Source organism: Amphiprion ocellaris, chromosome 22 (genome assembly GCF_022539595.1).
Source record: "Amphiprion ocellaris isolate individual 3 ecotype Okinawa chromosome 22, ASM2253959v1, whole genome shotgun sequence".
NCBI classification, from domain to species: domain Eukaryota; kingdom Metazoa; phylum Chordata; class Actinopteri; family Pomacentridae; genus Amphiprion; species Amphiprion ocellaris.
The window spans coordinates 11,097,260-11,117,715 of NC_072787.1; the positions used below are offsets into that span (position 1 = coordinate 11,097,260).

At 39.3% G+C, this 20,456-nt stretch overlaps 1 protein-coding gene across 5 annotated transcripts in view; it reads left to right on the plus strand.

The window, feature by feature from the left end:
- The window catches only part of ctnnd2a (catenin (cadherin-associated protein), delta 2a), a 271,300-nt gene that overhangs the window by 120,169 nt on the left and 130,675 nt on the right, over window positions 1–20,456 (plus strand). For all 5 annotated transcript variants that reach the window (XM_035943707.2, XM_035943706.2, XM_035943711.2 and 2 more), the window contains 7 exons: window positions 5,036–5,070; window positions 5,812–5,916; window positions 9,674–9,846; window positions 14,776–14,830; window positions 15,444–15,657; window positions 16,367–16,484; window positions 17,708–17,840. In XM_035943707.2, the coding sequence (XP_035799600.1) occupies window positions 5,036–5,070; window positions 5,812–5,916; window positions 9,674–9,846; window positions 14,776–14,830; window positions 15,444–15,657; window positions 16,367–16,484; window positions 17,708–17,840 (833 nt within the window). The remainder of the gene's footprint in view (window positions 1–5,035; window positions 5,071–5,811; window positions 5,917–9,673; window positions 9,847–14,775; window positions 14,831–15,443; window positions 15,658–16,366; window positions 16,485–17,707; window positions 17,841–20,456) is intronic.

Sequence of the window (20,456 nt, forward strand, 5' to 3'; positions counted from 1 at the left end):
CAATTATCAAAGGCATAAAATGCTTTTAGTTAAATGTTGGCGTGAATTTGACACCTTGTGTATGTGTAGGTAATTTGGTTTTTATCTGTACATATGCATGTTGGTGTGCATGTATGTAAATGTATGCACATGTGTCAGTGTGTGGAGGTAACCCAAAAGCAATTAAAATGTGATCTGCGTAGAAAAAGCAGCCAAATGCCTTAACTCTAGGTTGTGTGCTTGTGTGTATATGTGAAAGCAAACTATGAGTGTGTGTTTGCTTGCTGAGCTTACATCCACACATCCACACTGACAGCCTTATCACAACGGGCAAGTGTTCTTAAGTGCTACTATCTGTGAAGGGAGGCAGCTGGAGGATTTGAGCAGAACCTTGTGTGGCAGTGTGAAACTCTTTCAGAGTAATGTTGCTGTTTAGTAATGCAAGCTGAAGACTAATGATTCATGAAGGATGAGGCTGCTAGGAATTCTGTCTAGATAGTTTCATAGGTTTACTATAAAGCCATTTATAACATGTTTACTAGATTTTAATCTGTGTTGTTTTGTACCTCACTTAAGCAAAATTGCTCCAGTGGTCTCCCCAGTCGGAGCAATATTAAGTATACACACATTTTGATCCTTTATTGTATCGTAACAACTTTAAATTAAACTGTTATGTATAAATTAACAAAGTATTTCTGTCACCACAAGGCACCCACTGCACCGCTAGTTTCTTTTAATTCATTAGTTGTACTAGAAGAGTTTCCATGCTCCCATGAGACAAAAACAATGGCACTGTTGCACAAATTGGTACTATAGGAGCAAACTATATTTTTCTTTCAGTGATTGTGGAAGTGAAGAGTGTGGATATGCATGTGGATTTCACTGGGAACGGTAGATGACGCTGTCTGTTGATTTAAGCCGTGTGGCAGTTGAGAGTGTTGTAGTGAATTTAAAATGTCTCGCAGGCTCGCTGTTAAAAGAGAAGCGCTGCCTCGCTGGGTGTAGTGTTGTGGCATTGCAGCCGAGAGTGTGCAATGTTGTGGAATAATGCTGTGCTTATTAAATCTCTCCCTCCTGTCTATCAGCTCTCTGAGTGCCTCATACAAAGTTTTCTTTCCCTCTCTCGGCTCTCTCTCTTTCTCTGTTAACAACTACAATTTAACACAGTGCCGCAATGTTTACTGCCGTTACCATGTTGTATTTCCTTCAAGCACATGGAAGCACAGTTCCCTTCCTCCTGGTTATCACTCTTTTTTGAGTGCTTTTGTTTGTGTGTATGTATAATTCTTTACTGTAAGTGCTGCAGCACTCCATCTGCATCCATCACATTTTGATTTTGCATGTATAACGCAATCACACCTGCAATTACTGTGTGATTGGGTTTCAAGAGCGGGTTCCAAATTTGTAAAAACTGGGAATTTGTTAACAAACATGATTTTTGATTCCACTTAAAAGAGTTGGTCACATATGAGTCAACATGTATACACAGTTCAGAAGATGATTGCCAGTGGTTGGTGCTTGAAAACCTGGCAAAAAGCACTATTAATACAGAAAATCCAGACTTCATCTGGCAGAATGACATTTTCGGCAGCATGTTATAAAAACGAAGAGAGTCCAGTTTTGCGGGCATAGTAATACTGTCATGTAACCAGCTCTAACTAATTTAAAATGAAGCGAAAAATAACAAATGACATCTGTAGTGGCCTATGTTACATGAAGATAAGGAACCAGAATACTTTGCATCTTGGTCCTGTTCTTCATATAACAAGTGAACTGCTGATCAATAACTGGAGCTGAAAATAATGGCAGTGTTTCATTAGCCTAGTGAGCTGAAAACTCTTAAAGTCTTTAGGTTTTTTTTCAGTTGACCTTCACTCAAAGGTGGCAGCAAACAAGATGTCTTAGAGCCCAATGAAGCCACTTTGCATCCAAATTAACATCACTTCCCCCCAATGAATTGCTGTCAAAGAATTTATTGCAGCAATTGTACCACATTTCAATTGAAATTGCATGATGTACAATTTCCAACAGTGCATGTTGCTTGTTGGTGCAACGAAGCGTTGGCGAGAAAAGATCACTTTGAATGTACATCAAATTTAATCCTAATTACAACCTGCATACAGCAGTGAGTCCATCTCCTCACCTATTACTCTTGTTTGAATTACTCATGGACTTGTCATTGCACAGATATTTTATTATCTAGACATGTTAATATCTATGCAATTATATGCTAATATCATTTCACAAGAAAAGGTGGAATCATTGAAGCAAAATTACAATTATCCATTTACCTATCATATTAATACCTACATGAAGACAGATCAAACTTCTGCAAAGTAATGTCTTTACTAATCTGTTCAGCCATTTTAATATGCCTGGTTGAATTGTTCACAAAGTCTCTATATTTTAAAGTAACATAGCCTTATTATATATGGAAATAATCTGCAGAACTTAGTTTTTTTCCATTTGCACTAGTTGTAGGGACATTAGCCTGGTTCACAACCTCTGCAAGTCGGCTATTTTATATACACATTTAGTGAGTAAGATAATGACACTTATTTAAGTTATGCAGAAAATACTGATTTTTTTCCCCAGTCATAAGAGTCATAAGTCTAAATCTGAGTTTCATTGTCATGGTTCTGATGTTGCCAGAGTCCAGACAATCTCTACTATACAGTTATGAAAATATATCTCCACAGCGCAAGTTACAGCATGTATGACTAGTCCTCATGACGACCATGATAAGAGCGTGAAAGTAAAGGCAGTGAAATTACCCTGGAAATAGCCAAGAGCTCATACTGTTCAAAAGCGATATTAGAATTTAACCACTTATTTGATCATTTATCACAACAGAAACATGGAGCGTGAACAAATCAGGAGTTGTGACCATTGAGCTTTTATTACACAAAATCTTCTGATTTATTCCCACAAAGTATGTGTTTGCAAAATTATTGAAATAAAAGGAGACATGGACAGTGCTAAACAAGGAACAGGGTTTAGAGAATGTGAGTGGGCAGCTGAAAAGATGAAATAATAGTGCATGTCACGGTTATTATGAGACTTAAATCCGAGAAAGTGTTCTGAAAATGAAGAAGTAAAAGTTTGTTTATTTCAGGAGAATTTACCCATTGAACATAGGTGATAACATTTCTCCTAATGTCAAACTGATGAGACTTTGTCTGCATTCATGCCCACCCCTTCCTTTATTACTGCACCATTGCATTACAGCGATTAGCTGTTATATAATAATTACTGTCAACCGAAAAGCAAAAATGCAAGACAAGCTGCACCTCAGGGAAAGACAAACACAAATCATGCTGACACAGACAAAACAAAAAACAAACCTTTCGAGACAGACTAAAAGTTCATATTGATTCCTGTGAGTACATCATAAGATTGGGTCTTGAATGCTGTAATGTTTCGACAATATTCAGTAGAGAGAAAGACGTTTGGCAAACATCCTCTAACTTCCTCTGTCACAGCCTCACTGTTCGCATTAACTGTCATTTTAGTGCTGCTGCTGTGTGTTGGTGAAGCATAAATGAGGAAGATTGTTGTGCTCTGCCAACTTTCAAAAACAAATCTAGTTAAACTCGTAGATATAATGGTGTTAAAGTTGATTATGGTATGGTTTGAACATAGCTGTGGTGTGCTGTTGTCGGCATTGCAACTCAAAAATTGATGGTGGCCTGTAAGCACTACTGAAGCATCCACACCAGCTTTGACCTTCCAGTGGTTACCATGCATGAGGAGTGTCCTGTCAGCATTACATTTCCTGAGGTGCTCCATGGACAGCAGCCTGCCAAACTGCAAAACAGGCCAACTGATTTCAGAAGTTCACTGTGCTAAAATAGTAATAAGAAAATTACAAGCGTCTGTTAATTAACACCTCCGCATTGCTTCTCCTCTTGCTCCTGTTTATAGCCATCTTAACGTCACATAACTAGGATTCTGTTTTTTTTCCGGAGTTCCATAGCAGAGTATTAGTCACTGCATACACTATAATACAATGGCGCTCCAGAAATAGGCTACTTTGTTCCAAATCAAAATTGCTTCAACCAGTCAAATCAGTTTATGAAAGCTATTCAGGAAATAGCTATCTCTGGATGACGATTACTGTCTCAGCCAACCAACAGTAAATTTATTCACCGTAATCTTCAACAAACTCGTATGCACATGAAGCACATAAATATTTTAGACGCAAAGTGTACAATGACACCCAAAGTGCACTTGCAGACACACTCACTTCATTTACAAAGTTTGGATATGTGGAATAACAAACAGTCTAAATGGGACAAATGCAGAATTACCCCAGACAGCCAGTCTAATGGTGGAGATGAAGTCAGATGAAAGAATCTATATGTATCAGTTAGTCTGTCCGTGTCTGCATTGATCACACAGCGGGCAGCTCAATATTTGTCTCTAGCTTTTATCCTTCTGCCTGTCTGTTTCTTTCTACCTTGCTTTGTCTTTTTCTCTCCGTTCAAGCTCCCATCAATCACCGATCAATTGACAGCCATCAAGAGGACGGGGGAAAAAAAGTCTTGTGTTTGTACATTTGCATGAATGTGTGTGTTTGTATGTGTATTTGTCTCTGTATCTACAAGATGATCCGTTTGAGAATTAAATCCCAGTTATGTGAGTGTGCAGTACTCTGTAAACTGTTTCAGATTTGAAAATAACTGGCCTGGGACGACTTACAACTGAAATGACATTTAGAAGTTTTAAGAGTTTCACTTTATTGTGGAAGTTGCTTTCAGTAGGGTAAATACCTTTTATATGTTTTACAAGCACAGACATAAAAGACATTATACATTGTGAATGCATTTTGGAATGACAGTCTTGATTTGGTGCGGATGAAGAGTTCAAGCTGGTAACTAAGTGTGAACCTGAAGCAATGTCTTTTTACTTCTTATATTTTGCAAAGCAATTGGGAAGCTGTACTGTAATGTGTCATAGATTTTAAAATGCTGCAACTATTTGTAATTGTACTTGTATGCTTTTGTTAATGTTCTTTATATTATTCCTGTTATTAACCACATCCTTTTTCTTGCAGTTCAGCAGATGAACAATTTCGCTGGAACTCTCAAGGTAAAATTCTCCCATTAATGGTTGTAAAAATACATATACACATATTTCATGTATTTATTTATTGATTGATTAATTTTAAAAGAAAACCTAGATTGATTATGTATATTAGCTAGAATGTTAGCTGGATCTGATAGCTCTGGCAGTTATGCAATATATACACATCTTAAGTTGAAGGATAAGATTTATGGCACCAACACCTTCAAGATTGTGTTTCGATTTGTGTCTGATGGACATCCCAGGACGAGAGTGTGTCAAGAGACATTTGGAATTTATACCTGCAGTCTAGTAATGTATGAGGAGAAGCACCCAAGCATATAGCCAGATGACTACAGTCACACACACATCCACCAGACACACTAACACAAAAGCCTTGTCACACACTCATCAGTTTGTCACACCAAGGCCACTAGTCAGTGTTAATCTCCATGTGTAAAGACCACAAGCATGCACTCTTTGCCTTTTTTCCCCCCTCGCTCATCTGCTTAACAGAGTCAACTACACTTTTTTAACAACAACTTCATGGCCAGTCAGGCAGCTTCCAAGGCAAACCTATCTGGGCCCTTTCCAGCATATAATAAAAATGTCCTACAGCTCATAACCAGGTCATAATGTGTAGGGCTTTACGGTTTGTGAGAGTAGAGGATTGAGGTTACAGTCCAGAGAGACATCATTCATCTCTGCCTCATTCCCTCTTCCTCTTCCTTCCCTGTCTCACTCTGTGTCTTTGTGTCTCCTCTGCAGCAGATGGACAGAAGGATATTGAAGATGAGCTAACCACAGGCTTGGAGTTGGTGGATTCCTGCATTCGCTCCCTTCAGGAATCAGGAATACTTGACAGCGGAGAACGTAAGCTTCAGCAGAAATGTGTGTTTGTGTGTGTTTGGGGAGGACAAGCCAGATGCAATCTAATAATGTCTGAAGTGTGTTTAAATTCCAGTTGTTTCAGTTCATGTTCAATCAGAGTGAAGCAGAACTAAAAACCCAACCAAAATACAATTTCAATCTGAGAGAATAAAAGCATGAACCAAATGTCATTTGAGATTCAAATTTGTATGTTTATTCACATGTGCTGTTGAAGGATTTGATTTACTTGTAGGAATTTTAACAGGCTGTAAATCAAAATCAAGGTCTGCTTCACTTTTGCAGGCACTACGGCAAAGTAAAACTAACTTGTTTCTACCTCAAAAGGAATATGCACCTCAGTTTTAATTTCTATGCACAGCCACTCATTAAAAAGAATGACTGTGGGGAAAAGAATATCCAGGCAGTCTTAATAAAAACTACAACTGCAGCTGGTTTACATATTGAGGAGTTTTGGCTGAAAGAAAAGGAGGAAATGTACTCTTATTAGTCCCTCAGTCCATTAGATATGGCACATAAGTGCAGCAATTCCCTTTGTTAATATTGAATTCTCACTCAGATTTCATTTCTACTTACAGTAAGCGAGTTGAGTCAAGGGAGGATTTTGTTCCAGATTAGGCAAGAAGTATCCAATACAGCTAAGCATATACTAATTAAGGAAAGTAAACATATTAATTGTATTAAGTTAGAAATGCATTTTCTACAAATAAAGTTGCAGTTTGGCATTGAAAGGGTATCATAGTTAATTAAGTAGCAATCCAAAACCAAGAACTTTAAATCCTAATTTATACCAGAAGTGTTCTTTCCTGGGCAGATAAACATCTCTCAACTGTTTTCATGTGGAGACAGATAACAGTCAAGCACACCATGCTGCCCCATGAGTTTTTGCTAACAACTGTCTCAAGTAGCATCCTTAAGTAGCACTTCCACCCCGTGGGCCTTGGATTCAGATAAACAATTCAAACAGTGATTGAGAGGCAGCCTGTGTATAAGGTCTTGCTAAATGTGCTTGGCATTTTCTTTGCAGGTCATTGGTTTTGGAACACTGCATTCCCATTTCGCTTATGGTCTGCTGACCTTTTTGATAGTTGATATTGCTGTAATGGATGGCATTTTAAGAACTCATATTGTGCTGGATGCTCAGAGCATTTCTACATGAAGACATACATGTTTAACACTAAGCATGTAATTTCTGGTATGAGTAGAAAAGGACCCAGCTGGTGTGGAGCACCTATGTAATTTTACGCATGCACGCACAAGCACACAGTTATGTATGGTAGCGTAAAGCTGGACAGGACAAACCAGAGAAAGCTGGTCTTGGAATATTTACCTCAATTGCTGTTGCGGCTGGTTTGCATGGATAAGAAAGAGCTTGCCTTTTCAAGCACATGCTGAACCGCGTGGAAGACATGTCAGATAATTAGATTCTTATCTCGCTTCTAGGAAGTGCCTGAGTCACTCCTGTCCAAATAGATGGCACTCTCATTGTGAGCACTCTTGTTCCACACCCGGCTGTTCTTCCCATTTTGCGAATGGGCTTCTACAAAAGCTCCACAATGTGTTGGTCGAGATAAATTCAGGATAGCCTTCAGTGTGTCGGTGTGCGTGTTAGGTATTTGCAGGCAGCACTGCAAATACCTAAGCAGTAAATACATACTATAGTGACATGTCCCTGTCTTCACTGAGAGGCTGCACCAGCCTTTTTGCTTTTAGCTAATACAGTAGTTGTTCAGATGTCAACGCAGAGCAGCATAACACATATATAAATGTACATAGACATACAGACTCTAAAAAAGTTTTTTTTTTTAAATGGACCTTTCAAACCTTTGAGATTTAACGTATCTTGCTACCTGAAAGCCAGTGTTCTTAAAAATCTATAACCTTTCTTTGTATGTCAGATGTGCAAGTGTACATATTTCATAGACTTAGAATATAATGCTCATAATTTGACTGAGATTCTGAAATATTCATATTTTCCATCCCAGAACAGATACTCTTTGGGAGTCAGTAAAGACATGAATAAACTTAAAGCCCTACAATTGACTGTGTTTTTCTCACACATACTCACACAATTAGTACACACATATTGCACATGTGCACACTTTTTGTCACACAAGGACAAACACATGAGCTCATTCATACATGTTAACTATTTCACCACCGACCAACCAGATAACTTTGCAATCTTCAGACTATCCAGCACCGACGCACTTCACATCGCGTGTACGAACACAGAAATAAACATACAACCATTTTTTTGTCACACAGCACACACAATGTAACAAACACCAAGGCAGAGCGATGATGAGTTTGGGAGCTCCCACTCAGTCTGCGTAACACAAAGTGCTGTTTAATAATTCATAAAAAGCAAGGGATGAATCGAGATGAGAAAAGACAAGTCTTTTGTGAAGGCGAGAAGCAGAGGAGTTGATCTTGGTTCACAGCACACAGACTCACAGGGAGGATAGGATTCTGGGGGAAGACGAGGAGAGAGATAGAGAGTGCAAGCAAATAGATATGGGAGAGGAATAATAAGGGGCCATTGTTTTTTAGAGTGAAAAATGTCAGTGAGCTCAGGGGGAGACACTTATCACGGACTTTGTAAGGGCGTATTCATGATATTTAGCCATTTGAAATTGAGAAAGTAGGAAATAGAAAGAGATTCTATTTAATCTGTGAAATGTAATACCACACTTGTTATGTACCCGAAATTTGTATTCAGAGAGCTGGAGAGAGTAAAAATAGAAAATTAATAAAATATTCATACAGCAGTCTGTGAACAGGTCACAGACCTAACTATTCTTCAATAAAACCCAACCACACATACAGATGCGTATAATCACTTACACACACGCCGCTGATTACTGAGTGGTTTGTAACAGTTCCCCTCGGTTCACCGCATCACTCCATACACAGTTTAGAAGATAGTCCATCTTAAAAACTGCCTTATGATGTTCTTATTCGTGATCGATATGAGCTTTATGTGTGCAGCATGAGACTTAGAGAGACGGGAATATTATTTGATGACACAGCAGCGACTACATCAGGTGGTAGAAGAGATGCTGCCGAAACGGAGTGAGATTGTCATATGTGTGTGTGTGTTTGTGTTGCAGATTTAGCTCATATAGTTCTCTATGCTCATACTTTACTGGTGCTTTAGATAATAAAGTGGATTAAAAAGTGGATTAGACCATATGGGTATATGTCCTACAAAGCTCACTGAACTACTACAGGAATTAAATAATGTTTAATAATTCATCCCGAGTAGGCTGTCCTTATTTATCTTAGGCAGGGGTCAAGTGAGGTTTTGTTTGAGCCAACGGTACCAGGTAGAAATTAACATGTTTGGGGAGGTAACGTTTAAGTGGTTAGGTGTTCCATCCATTACAACTTTCTTCTTTCCAGCCCTCCTCCTCCCATCCTCTCTATCTCCCTGCTCCTCCTCCTCCTCCTATTCTCTCTGTTCCTCTGTTTCTCCCTTCCTCTGCTAATAAATTATGTATGCCATCTCCAACTCACGGAGTGCTGCACTGCTGCACTATCTGCTCTAAATTGCTGTTCTCTCTCTCTCTCTGTTCCCCATTTCACTCTTCGCCTCTCAATCTCTCCCCTTCACGCCCCCTCTCTTTCTCACTCTTAATCTCTCTCACTCTCACTCTGTCTCTCTCACACAAACTCAACTCAACCTCCCCCCTCCTCCCCTTCCAACCCAACCACACACCACTCCTGTCTCAATTGGTAGGACCGGCTCTTCTTTCCCAGAGTTCCTTGCAGCTCAACTCCACCCCGGAGGCTTCGCTCCAGTACTCTGCCAGCTACCATAGCAACCAGACCCTCGCCCTTAGCGACAGCATCTCTGCAGCAACTCCTCAGCGTAGCGGGCAGGTTGGAGGAGCTGTGCACAGCTACAACCAGGTAGGAAATTCTGCTGCATGCAGATGATAATGAGGATGCGAGTGTTGATAAGGATTAAAGCATCAGACAAAAATTCTGCCGCCGGCCAGTTGTATAAACTTGAGCGTGGGTTCTTTGAAACTTTCACTTTGTAGCTAGCTGATGGCCAGAAAATATTAGTTACTGGCATGAGAGGATTTTTGACCAGAAAGGTTATTGACTTAAAGTGAGTTCTCCACTGTTTATAAGTCGAGCAGCATTGTACGCATTTACTCATGCAAACTTGTAAGGGCTCCTGTGGTACTATATTATGCTGTGTAGGATGGTTTCAAGATTCCTTGTTGCTCCATTTTCTTTCACAGACTGAGCGAACATCTCCCTTCTTTTTCCTCTCCTGCCTTTTTTTCTCCCATGCACTATCTTGCATAGTGCTTCTACAGCTACATGTAACTCTGACTTTCAGTGCTCTCACCGAATGTGGATTTATATGATGTCCCAGTTGATTTGATCCACGTTTATTAACATATTTATATAGAATCCCAATTTTTCATTAGTCCTGCTGAAGAGGTTTAGTCCAGTCACTACAACGGGCTTTTTAAGCAATCCAAAAGAAGACAGTTAATCAGATGCTCATCACCAAAATGAAGAGACAATCAAATACACACAGACGAATCTCAGCACACGTCTCGTTTGTAAGAGCTTGAGAAATAAAGCTTGATACAAAGTCACATATTAATCACAGCAGTGTGCTGATAGGTAGAAAACCTACCAAATTACTTTACAGCCCACAGAAGCCAATTATTTCCAATTTTCATGTCCTCGACATATCACTGGTAATACCCATACTGCAAACACACATGCTTCTACACACACGTACCGTACTTTCAAACAGACACCCACACATCTGCTTAATCAGTGAGCAGCTGCAGTGCTTCATTAAAAGATATTGCCACTGTCTGGGACAAATGTTCCGTTTGTGATAGATGATTATGAATGGAAACTGAGAGGAAATGTTTTAGATCAATAACTATAAACCAGATAATTATTTAACAAGGATCACACCTCACTGTGAATATCTTTCATGTGTCTGTGCACGTACTCGCACGTGTACCTCCAGTGAAGTTTTCATGTGTAGAGTGAAAGGATGTTTGTTTTCTTGTGCTAGTTTCTCATTTGACATGTGTGAAGAAGTGTGCACATGCGTATCTGGGCTTTTGTTTGCTTTCGTGCATGTGTCTTTTGGAAGAGAAAGGTGAAGGAGGTTGTATCTGTCTTTGTAAACACATTTATTCATCCCCCCACAGTCACACCGAAACGCATTTCAGAGCTGGTTTCAGATAAAGCTTAGTAGATGCCTTCCCTTAATAAATAAGAAATACAGGAGGAAAAGACAGGAAGAAAAACTGATAGACAGGGATATAGATGGATGGACAGATAAGGAAAAAAAAGTTCATTCTTTCTGCAGTGTTCCTGTCCTCTTTCCACTCCCTCCCATCTTCCTTCCCTGTCCTCTCTGCTCACCATCTCTGTCCATGTGAGTGTGTGTGTGTGTGTGTGTGTGTGTGTGTGTGTGTGTGTGTGTGTGTGTGTGTGTGTGTGTGTGTGTGTGTGTGTGTGAGTGCTTCTCCTCTCTGATGTTTTTGGCTTGTCAGTGTAATGGGGCTAGTGCTGTCAGCAGGGCTTGTTGCTCATGAATAGCTTTATGCATGCCATGAGATAGGCAGGTGCAGCTTGCATGCATGTGCAGTACATGCATGTGTGTGTGTGTCCATGTGTTTGCAGACTTGTGCAGTTGGGAGTGCATATATGCACATGCACATGGGGGCAGTTTTTACATGCACTCCCTCGTCGATGTGTGTATGTGGATGCATTTAAAGTTTGCATAAGTGACTTTCTCAAGGAGAGCGAAAGAGAAAGTGAAGGGGCTAGCATGTTGCTGCTCTTTTGTAGGATATTTATAACCCTGAGAGGCCATGCTTTAATAATGCATGGATACATGGCACCTCAAACATTCCAGTGTTTTACTGGAAGAAAAAAGAAGCAGCACTGCAAGATGATAGAGTCGGATAGAAAAAAATGCTCCTGCCTTGCAGAATTTGCCAAGCTTGGTGTCTGTTAGTAAACTCAGCCAACAAATCATATTTCACTAATGTATTTACTCACCCAGCTACGTATGTATCCATTCATTCATTCAGTCAATAGTCTATGTGTCTAAATTTGCATTTTGGTTATTGTAGCACATCCAGCATTAAACCCAAACAAGTAACATTAACAGGATTCTTAAACTCAGCTCAGTGGCCTTCATCTCATCAGCCTTAGATCTCCCACTTGGCTTCATAACCCACTAAATTAACACGCGGGACTTATGGAGATGATTTTACAGTGCTCTGCATATTGGCTCATATCCTGATTAAGATCAGGCTCTCTGGCTGTTTATAGACACTTTTAATAATCCGGTCCCAAGTAACCCTCTATCCAAATAAACAGATCAAGTGATCTTGTATACATAAAACATTTTTTTCAGATGCACTTACTGTAGGTTTCCTTAACACCTCAAAACTCGAGCTTTCTTTTTAAAGCCTGCAGCTAATTGCAGTAGTGATCAGTAAGCTGGAGTTTTGGCTATCCGTAAGGTCTTTTAAGATGTATAAAAGGCACCTTGGTATAATTCTGGATACTGCTGCAGTTAAATGCATGAGCCCATACCATTTATATATATACATACAGTATACAAATGATCAATTATCAAAACATGAGTTACATGTTTGGTCAGAGTATGGTACTATGTATTCATGGCACCAGGTTTCCTCCAGAGAAAACACGAAAAAGATTCCTGCCGTTTTACCATAGAAGACATAAATACTCTTGGTTGTTTGGGATGGGTTGACGTATGAATAATGACTTGTTTATTGAAGTTGTCATGATATTTTGACCAGTTGAGGTTACCAGAACCAGAAATGTTGTTTGTTTCTTTGACAGTGCCGCTGTAAGATCTCAATTTTAGCCAGTTGCTGTTACCTTAGTATTCTTGACCTCTTTCTTCATTCCCAGATTTTGAATATACAGATGATTCACCCGGTAAATTTATCACGCATTTGCATGTTGGTTTGAAAGTAAAATTCCTCCTGTTCTTTGTAGATGAGTCAGGTTAAGTTTCTGCTTCCATCAGGATTTACTTCTCCTTTGTGGAGATCAGGATGAAGGTAGAAACTCAAGGTCAAATGCTATACTGTACTCTTTTGTGAGGACTTCCACATATACACAATAATGTAATGTAGGAAGGCACGCTGTCTCAGAATATTGCTGAGTCAAGGACTCGCAAAAAAAGATGTATGTAAGCACCATCTCCTTATTTTACCCATTTTCCATTCCTTCAGTCCTCATCAGTGTCCCCGCTGTGCTTGTCTGCCTGTTTGCTTCCATAAACTGTATGTCAGGATTTTTTCGAAAGACACTGCTAATCTACTCAGCTAGAGATAAATCAGTTTCCATGACCCCTCTCCAAACAAAGCAGTGCTGGAACCACAGGCCTGTTGTCTTCAGCAGACACACTCGGGCTCATCGCAACGCAGGGAATATACCCACAGACGGCCATTGGAAACATAATGGGAGATTGGGTGCCTGTGCATGCTGCTATATTTACCTTGGGACGGTTTGCTGAGCAAGGTGCTTCTGCACAATTGCACAGCTGCAAATATTCACACCTGGAAACAGTTGCAAATAATCAGTGTTGTGTTTGCATAATTGTATACACGTGTTTTAGTTTGTTTTGCCATAAAATAAAGTATAATTGACACAGAGTGCACGTGTCGTAATAAATATTCAAATATGTATTCTGATTTAATGAAGACAATATAAAAATACATATTTTCTTGGCCTCTCCTGACATATTAATGTATACATATATGAACATACCTTCCTTAATTCTATGAAACAGACAGTTTGAGTGTTACTAAGTTTAACTACTGTATATGCAGTAATGACAAAGTTCCAAGGTGACTCAGTGACTGTGTGCTTGCATAATATGGCCTTCCACAACTGCAGCCATGTCAGGCTAGTAATGTATTTGAATCACCTTTACAGCTCAAGCATCACCATAAGGAGATATGAGGCTCAGCGGAGCTCTGACATATGCTCCCCCCTACTGTCTCTGGAGAATATGGAATAGGGAGAATATATTTGGATAGACTAGCATGTGATATGTGCTAGAAAGGCTTCTCACGCTCTGCCTTTGACTCACACAGTGGCACACAACTTTTTTTTCTGGAAGGAATTCGCTGCATATTGCAGTCATAGCTGTAGGTAGCAAGGCTGTGGGTGAGTTAAAATTTGCATTTCTTTCCACTGTTTTTGTTCAAATATGACTCAAATGAGGACAAGACTGCTGACTTACACTGTATCATACATTTTTTCACCACACCAAATCAGTGTGAGTACCAGCCAACAGCTTTGTCTTACACTTCAAATGTAACTGATTTTAACGACAGATTTAGTTATTTTATCTATTATTTGTGAATATTGGGGTTTATTTGAGTGCAGATGATAGATATTAGGTCATGAATGTAATTCTTTCCTCTACTTTGAGGAGGTGGTGCAACAAGGGTTTATGAGAAATGATTTCAGTCAGCTGAGCTCAGAGGACTTCATGGTCTGCTTCTATGAGTCTGTTTGAATCACCCCTCTGTTTTCTGTGGGGATTTCATTACCAGCTCCTCTAGGTTCATTCGAGACTCCTCAAAGGCTTGACTGAACTCATTGTGCATAAAAGTTTTTGATGGCCACTACTCTTTATTCTCTTTTATCGCATTTTTCTTTACTCTGTCTCGCTCTCTCTCTTCCCCATCATCCCTACTTCTCCCTCCCCCACTAATCAGCAGCTCTACCAATCTATTCTTCCCTGTCATGGCTGTTCTTCTCTCACTTGCTCTGTCTTCCTCTATATCCCTTCAGGTGACATCTAGTCGTGCAGCCCAGCAGCAACAACCACAAACTGGGGCAGGGGCAGGTAAGCTCTCACCTCTCCTTCTCTTCCTCTTTTTATTCTTTTTCCTCTTGGAGCTCAATTTCCTTCATAATACATTAATGTGACATAGCGTGAAGCACTGTTCATCTGTGCAGAGATGACATTTGGAGACATGTCTGACAACTGAAAAAACAGTGTGATTAGAAGAATGTTTCCCTGCAGCCTGCAGTATGTATTATTTTCTCACTCTGCTATATTATTTTTTATATACAAGCTGCATTGCCTCTAGTCTCTGGAGCATCATTGGTTTGTGTCAAGGTTGTGGATTATACATGTATAGTACTGCATTTAGTGTGTTTAATGTGTTTTATGCAGCTTGCTCTCTGAGGTTTTTGTCTGTTTCCAGTCTATCACAGACGAAGTCTTTCCTATATAATGTGTACATTTTACATAGATATCTATAGCATATTTATCCTCTGAATATCATTTCAGTCAAACCTTGCATTTTGATGTACCTGTCAAATTTGTATGTTTTTCTTAACCTGCTTTGCACATATTTGCCTGTTCCTCTCATGCTTTTGCACTTCGATCAGTCTCACCACATTCTCATTCATTTCTCTGCTTCTCTGTGTTTACTGAATCTCCTCTGCTGTAGGTATCTACTATTCCAGCTCCACCTTGCCCGCCCAGCGTGTCAGCTCTCCTTTGTCTGGAGGAGGCTCAGGGTCTGGCTCTCCCAGTAAACTCCAACGCCTGGGATCAGCCTCCGACACACCAGGGTACTCCACCACTCAGCGCCTGCCCTCCTCTTCCTCCTCCTCTTCTCCCAGCAAACAGTCTCCTGCTAATCGGCTGGCCAAATCATACAGGTAGAGACCTGAGATGCTGATATTGATCCTGATTTATCTAGATTAATTTGCAGGTTTTACAGATGCATTGAGAAAAAAAAAAATTGAGGGTTGGCTACAGCAGAATTTAAAACAATAGAAAAGAATTGCCTTGTTCTTGCCGGTTTATATCATCTAATCTATGCCAGCATGCAGTGAATATAAAATCCGCATATGCTCTTTTAGAAATAATTATTAGACCGCCTGTTGTTTCTTAACAAAGTCTACACAACAGGTGTTCAATAATGAGTAGTAAGTAACTATAGCATCTTATAAAAGACAGGAAAAAAAAATCTTATGATATTCCATTACATGCAACTATTCTGCTTCCAGAGATGATGTACTGAAACTGTAAAAATGTTAAAATTGACACTAGAGGCCAAGAAATAGTTTTATGCATAAGCCACATATGTATTGACAAGATAATCCAAACTAAATCAGTCAACAATGCCTAAAAGAAGAGAACTGTGAGAAGACAGGAAGACAGATATCTTGGGAAACCAGCTCTCCGTTAGTCTTTAGAAGAAAACTCAGTATGACTCCACCAAGAACTTTAAAGGATGACGCAGAAAAATAATTACTTCCAAAGCCATATAGCATACATGAAAGAACAAGCATACGACTATTTTCATATAAAGCGGAATGAGTCATTTGTTTTTCTTTAATGTTACTTCATCTATTTGTCTTCCAGCACCACAGTTGCTGTGACAACAGCAGGAGGGGGCGGGTCTCCCCTGAGGGTGGCATCACCACCCAACTCGACAGCGGCTGGGGGAGGGGCCAATTCATCATCATCCCCTCTTCACCAGGTACAGAATATTACAATGTGGATCTATGTAGGAAAGAAATGTATTCTGTCATTACAGAGTCAGAAAATGTGAAGCTTTTTATGCAAAGCATACATTTAAACTCCATTAAAAAATAGTACTGGTTATAAAACATTTTAATGAATGCCACCACTACAGAGCTAGAGTTAATGGAATATTAACTCCGTTCCTCAAAGTGAAATCAGTATAAAAGCTATTTAATAACTGAATCATGTCTCATACTTATGCATGTAAATACATTTTATTTGAATGTCCAATTCCAGTGCGCAAGAACTATCTCCCCTCTTCAAATGTGCATGTTTTTTCCATAGGAATGTCTCTGTCACCCATGTCCTGACCTGATGTTTTTATTGTCTAATTGTGTGTTTATTGTGCATGTTTAGTGAACATTATTATTATTATGACACACAGAGTATGCATTTTGTAGTGTGATTTTCATTACAGAGCAAGCTTTTGTATGAACAGTAGATTTAGAGGGTGGTTTTACAGCATTTACTATGAGGCACAACAGAACACAGATTATATTTCAGAGTGCAGTATTTACAGTAGTAATGCTGAGTATATGTATTTCATGAACAGATGTGTAGTTGATGGTTGTAACATTCATTGCATGCGTTCATGAATGTAAATTAAGAATTATAGTTCTTTACACTTTGTTCGCTCTTTAATCATGACAATACAGTTGGTGAAGTGCAGATGAAAAGACTGACAGAAATCAGTGTTCTTCAAAAAAGCTGCATTTTCGAGATTCTAAATTATTCTGCACCTTATTCAAACTCAGGTTTCTAAGGCAAATTTGTTGGATGCTGATACTGAATAGTACATATTGTACCATGATATTTTTTAGTTATAATATTTTGGTTTTGTTTACTGCTTTTTTTGATTGGGTGTTCTTAGCTTAAATTACATTCTCAACTGTAAGTGATTTGGACATGGTTCACACATAGTGCCAATTTCCATTTGTAAGCTCATTTCCAAAATTTCTCATTTGGATATAGTCACAAAACTAATTTGGCAAATGGTGCAGGTACAGACCCTTTGTGTCTGAAGCACTCAAATCAAAACATCAGCCATATTTGTCATATTTGGCTGCCAGCACACAGCAAGAACTGTTGTGTATAAACGTCACCGTGTTCATTCCCTGAGCTTATTTACAGCATTTGGAAGAACAAAACAACTACACTCTTGTTTTTTTTTTTTTGCAGATGAGTTCGGGCATAGGGAGCTATGCCACACTGTCTCCCAAACGACTAGCAGCTCACCACGCTTCTGACCAGTACAAGATCTCCCACGAGCTGTACGCTACTGCTACACTACAGAGGCCTGGAAGTCTGGCAGGTGGGAGTTCATGCATTCATGCAGTTTTATGTGTAGTTGCATGTGTTTGCACAAAAATATAGCCAAAAACAAATGTGCAGCTCCTCTTTAAACGACTGCACTGTGAGTAGTAAAAGGGATATTAAGAAATTTTACGCCATACCAGTATATCTGTGTGTTTGTTTCTGTTGTTGATGTTGCCTATTGTGTCAAAGGAGAATTTGTAGTCTAGTTGTTACGCTTCATTGCATCTTACTGCCATTCTAAGAAATGTCGTGCTGCATTTAACTCTATTGAAATAGCCAGTCTTTGTATAAGCATTGTGGTTGGCATCTTAGGGTTGTCTACTCTATGTTGCAGCAATTGTACATATTTCAAAAGCAGCGTCAGGGTCTTAGAGGCTGCCCTTTACAAAGTACTTCCAAATGAATGTACTAGCTTTTCAGCAGTTAGATCTGTGAATTATGAACTGTTTATGAACAGTTCTGCTTTAACTACCAGACAGGAATCGGCTTTAAGAAGATCAAAAGGATTCTCATTCATAATTCTGTCTTCAAATAAGATCTATTAACTATTCCCAGGTGCAGAATGACACTGGCCTTAGTACTGACAGCCCTACGGCTAACGGAGACTTGTATTTGCTCCTGAAGTTGCATTGACTTCAGGAGCATTGTCATGTACAGGTTGCGTGTTTGTGCTCACATAAGTTTTAAAGATTTTGGAAATCAATGAAGAAATTCCCGACTTCTTCTTCATCTCCATCTTCTTCTTGGCTCTGAGTTAATTGCAGCTGTGAATTTAGTCTGATAAAGATCACAATCATTTTTGTGTTCACATGAATGGGCCTTGTTGGTGACTTTGTTGCAGCATCCATTGCAGATTGACTGTTTTCACTGTTTTTTTTGTTTTTTTTTTAAATGTAACAGAGATGAAATGTAAAATATAAACTAGATTATTATTGATTAAACCAGGCAGCAGTGTTTTGAAGCTCTCGAGTAAGTTAATTGATCAGTCTTATAAACTTGGAGCTGTATTGATGGAGAACATGACCTTCATGCTTTACCCCGAGGGCATTACTGTGATCTTGAACCAACGCCTGGGGGTTTCATTTCTCCTGAAGACTTTAAATGAAGTAGAAAAGAAACTGCTGTGCAGGAAAGAGTCCCAATGGGGAAGAGATTGTCACTGAAATTAGCAGACCTGAGACATTTGATTATCCAAATTTGATTTCATGTGCTTGGGCCACCATGCTGGGATTGATTGTATCTGGACAATTTAAAAGGAACTAATCCTGGAAATGAGGCATATTTACCTTGACCTGTAATTTCTGCTAATCACCATATTCCAGAATCCTACCAGTCAAGAATTATTTGCAGATACTGTTAGTCAGAGGATTGCTCGTTCCCACCGGGTGACATCCTTCAGGAAAAAGCACAGTACGAGTTCATCTGAGTAGCATGTTTGGAGAGGTACTTAACAGCTCTACAGCACCTACTCTACAATGGAGTTAAGCTGTGTAAAACACAGAAATTGCCTAAAAATAGAAATTTCCTGTCTGTGCTTCTTGTTTCAAGGGCCTGAGTGATACAGTTCAGTGTGTGTAAATATTGCCACGGTGGCCCAGTAGCGTGACGTGCAGCTGAAGGAAATGAATGACTAAGATCTTTTACTTAACACAGATAATTACAAGTTATCAGTTAAAAAAAAATATTATTTAGAGACTGAACTTTATTGGCATTAACGCAAACTGGTGGATAACATTGGAGCTTGAGGCATATTAAATATTAAACATATGTCTGTCTTCAATTTTGGATTATGTGGCCCAGACGGTTGTTGTAAGTATATGACAATTTTTGATTTTAAATCTTACACCTATACCATGACAGTCACTTATAAAAGAGCAAAGAAGGTAACATCTTCTTTTTTTATTCATCCACTGACTGTGAGACTAGGTAATATTTAGTTTGCCTTCATTTTAACTACACAAACAGGACTTTGAGGCATCAAGGGCCCAGAGTTGGTTTTTACATGTTGTTATCCTTTTTAAATATTTTACTGAATGAAACATCATGGGAGGGAATCTTTCTCTTTCTCTTTCCTTGTATCATTCTATCTTCTTTCCTTAAAGTCCTCCTTCCCTTTGAAAGAAAGAGGTCAGTACTTCCACGAGTGGGCCCTTGTGAGGCAAAAAAAAATAAATGAATAACGAAATAAAACCGACTCACCAAGACTTCAAAGAGGAAAGGCATGGGGGGGAAGAGGAAGAGCTAGGATGAGTCATGCCGTTAATGGGTGTGTCCATGACTCTAATTAGCACTCTTTCATGCATATTCTGACCATCTCTGTCTCTTCCTGCTGTTTTTCCCTCCTCTGTATATCTGTCTCTAAATTCACTTAATTTCAGCTGAGGTCAGTGGGTGTTGTGATGTCCAGACACTCTCTTACTCAATTTCACTTATTTTTTCAATTTCTCTCCATCTCCTTTATCTTTATTTGCTGCTCCCTTATTCTGACTTCATCTCTGCCTTTCTGTTTGAGTTCTCTATCTGGCTACTGCTGGCTATTAGAGTGTGAAGGGATGCAGTCTACTTTTAGTTGGCTTAGGGAGGTTGACAGGCCAGTCAATTAACCACATTG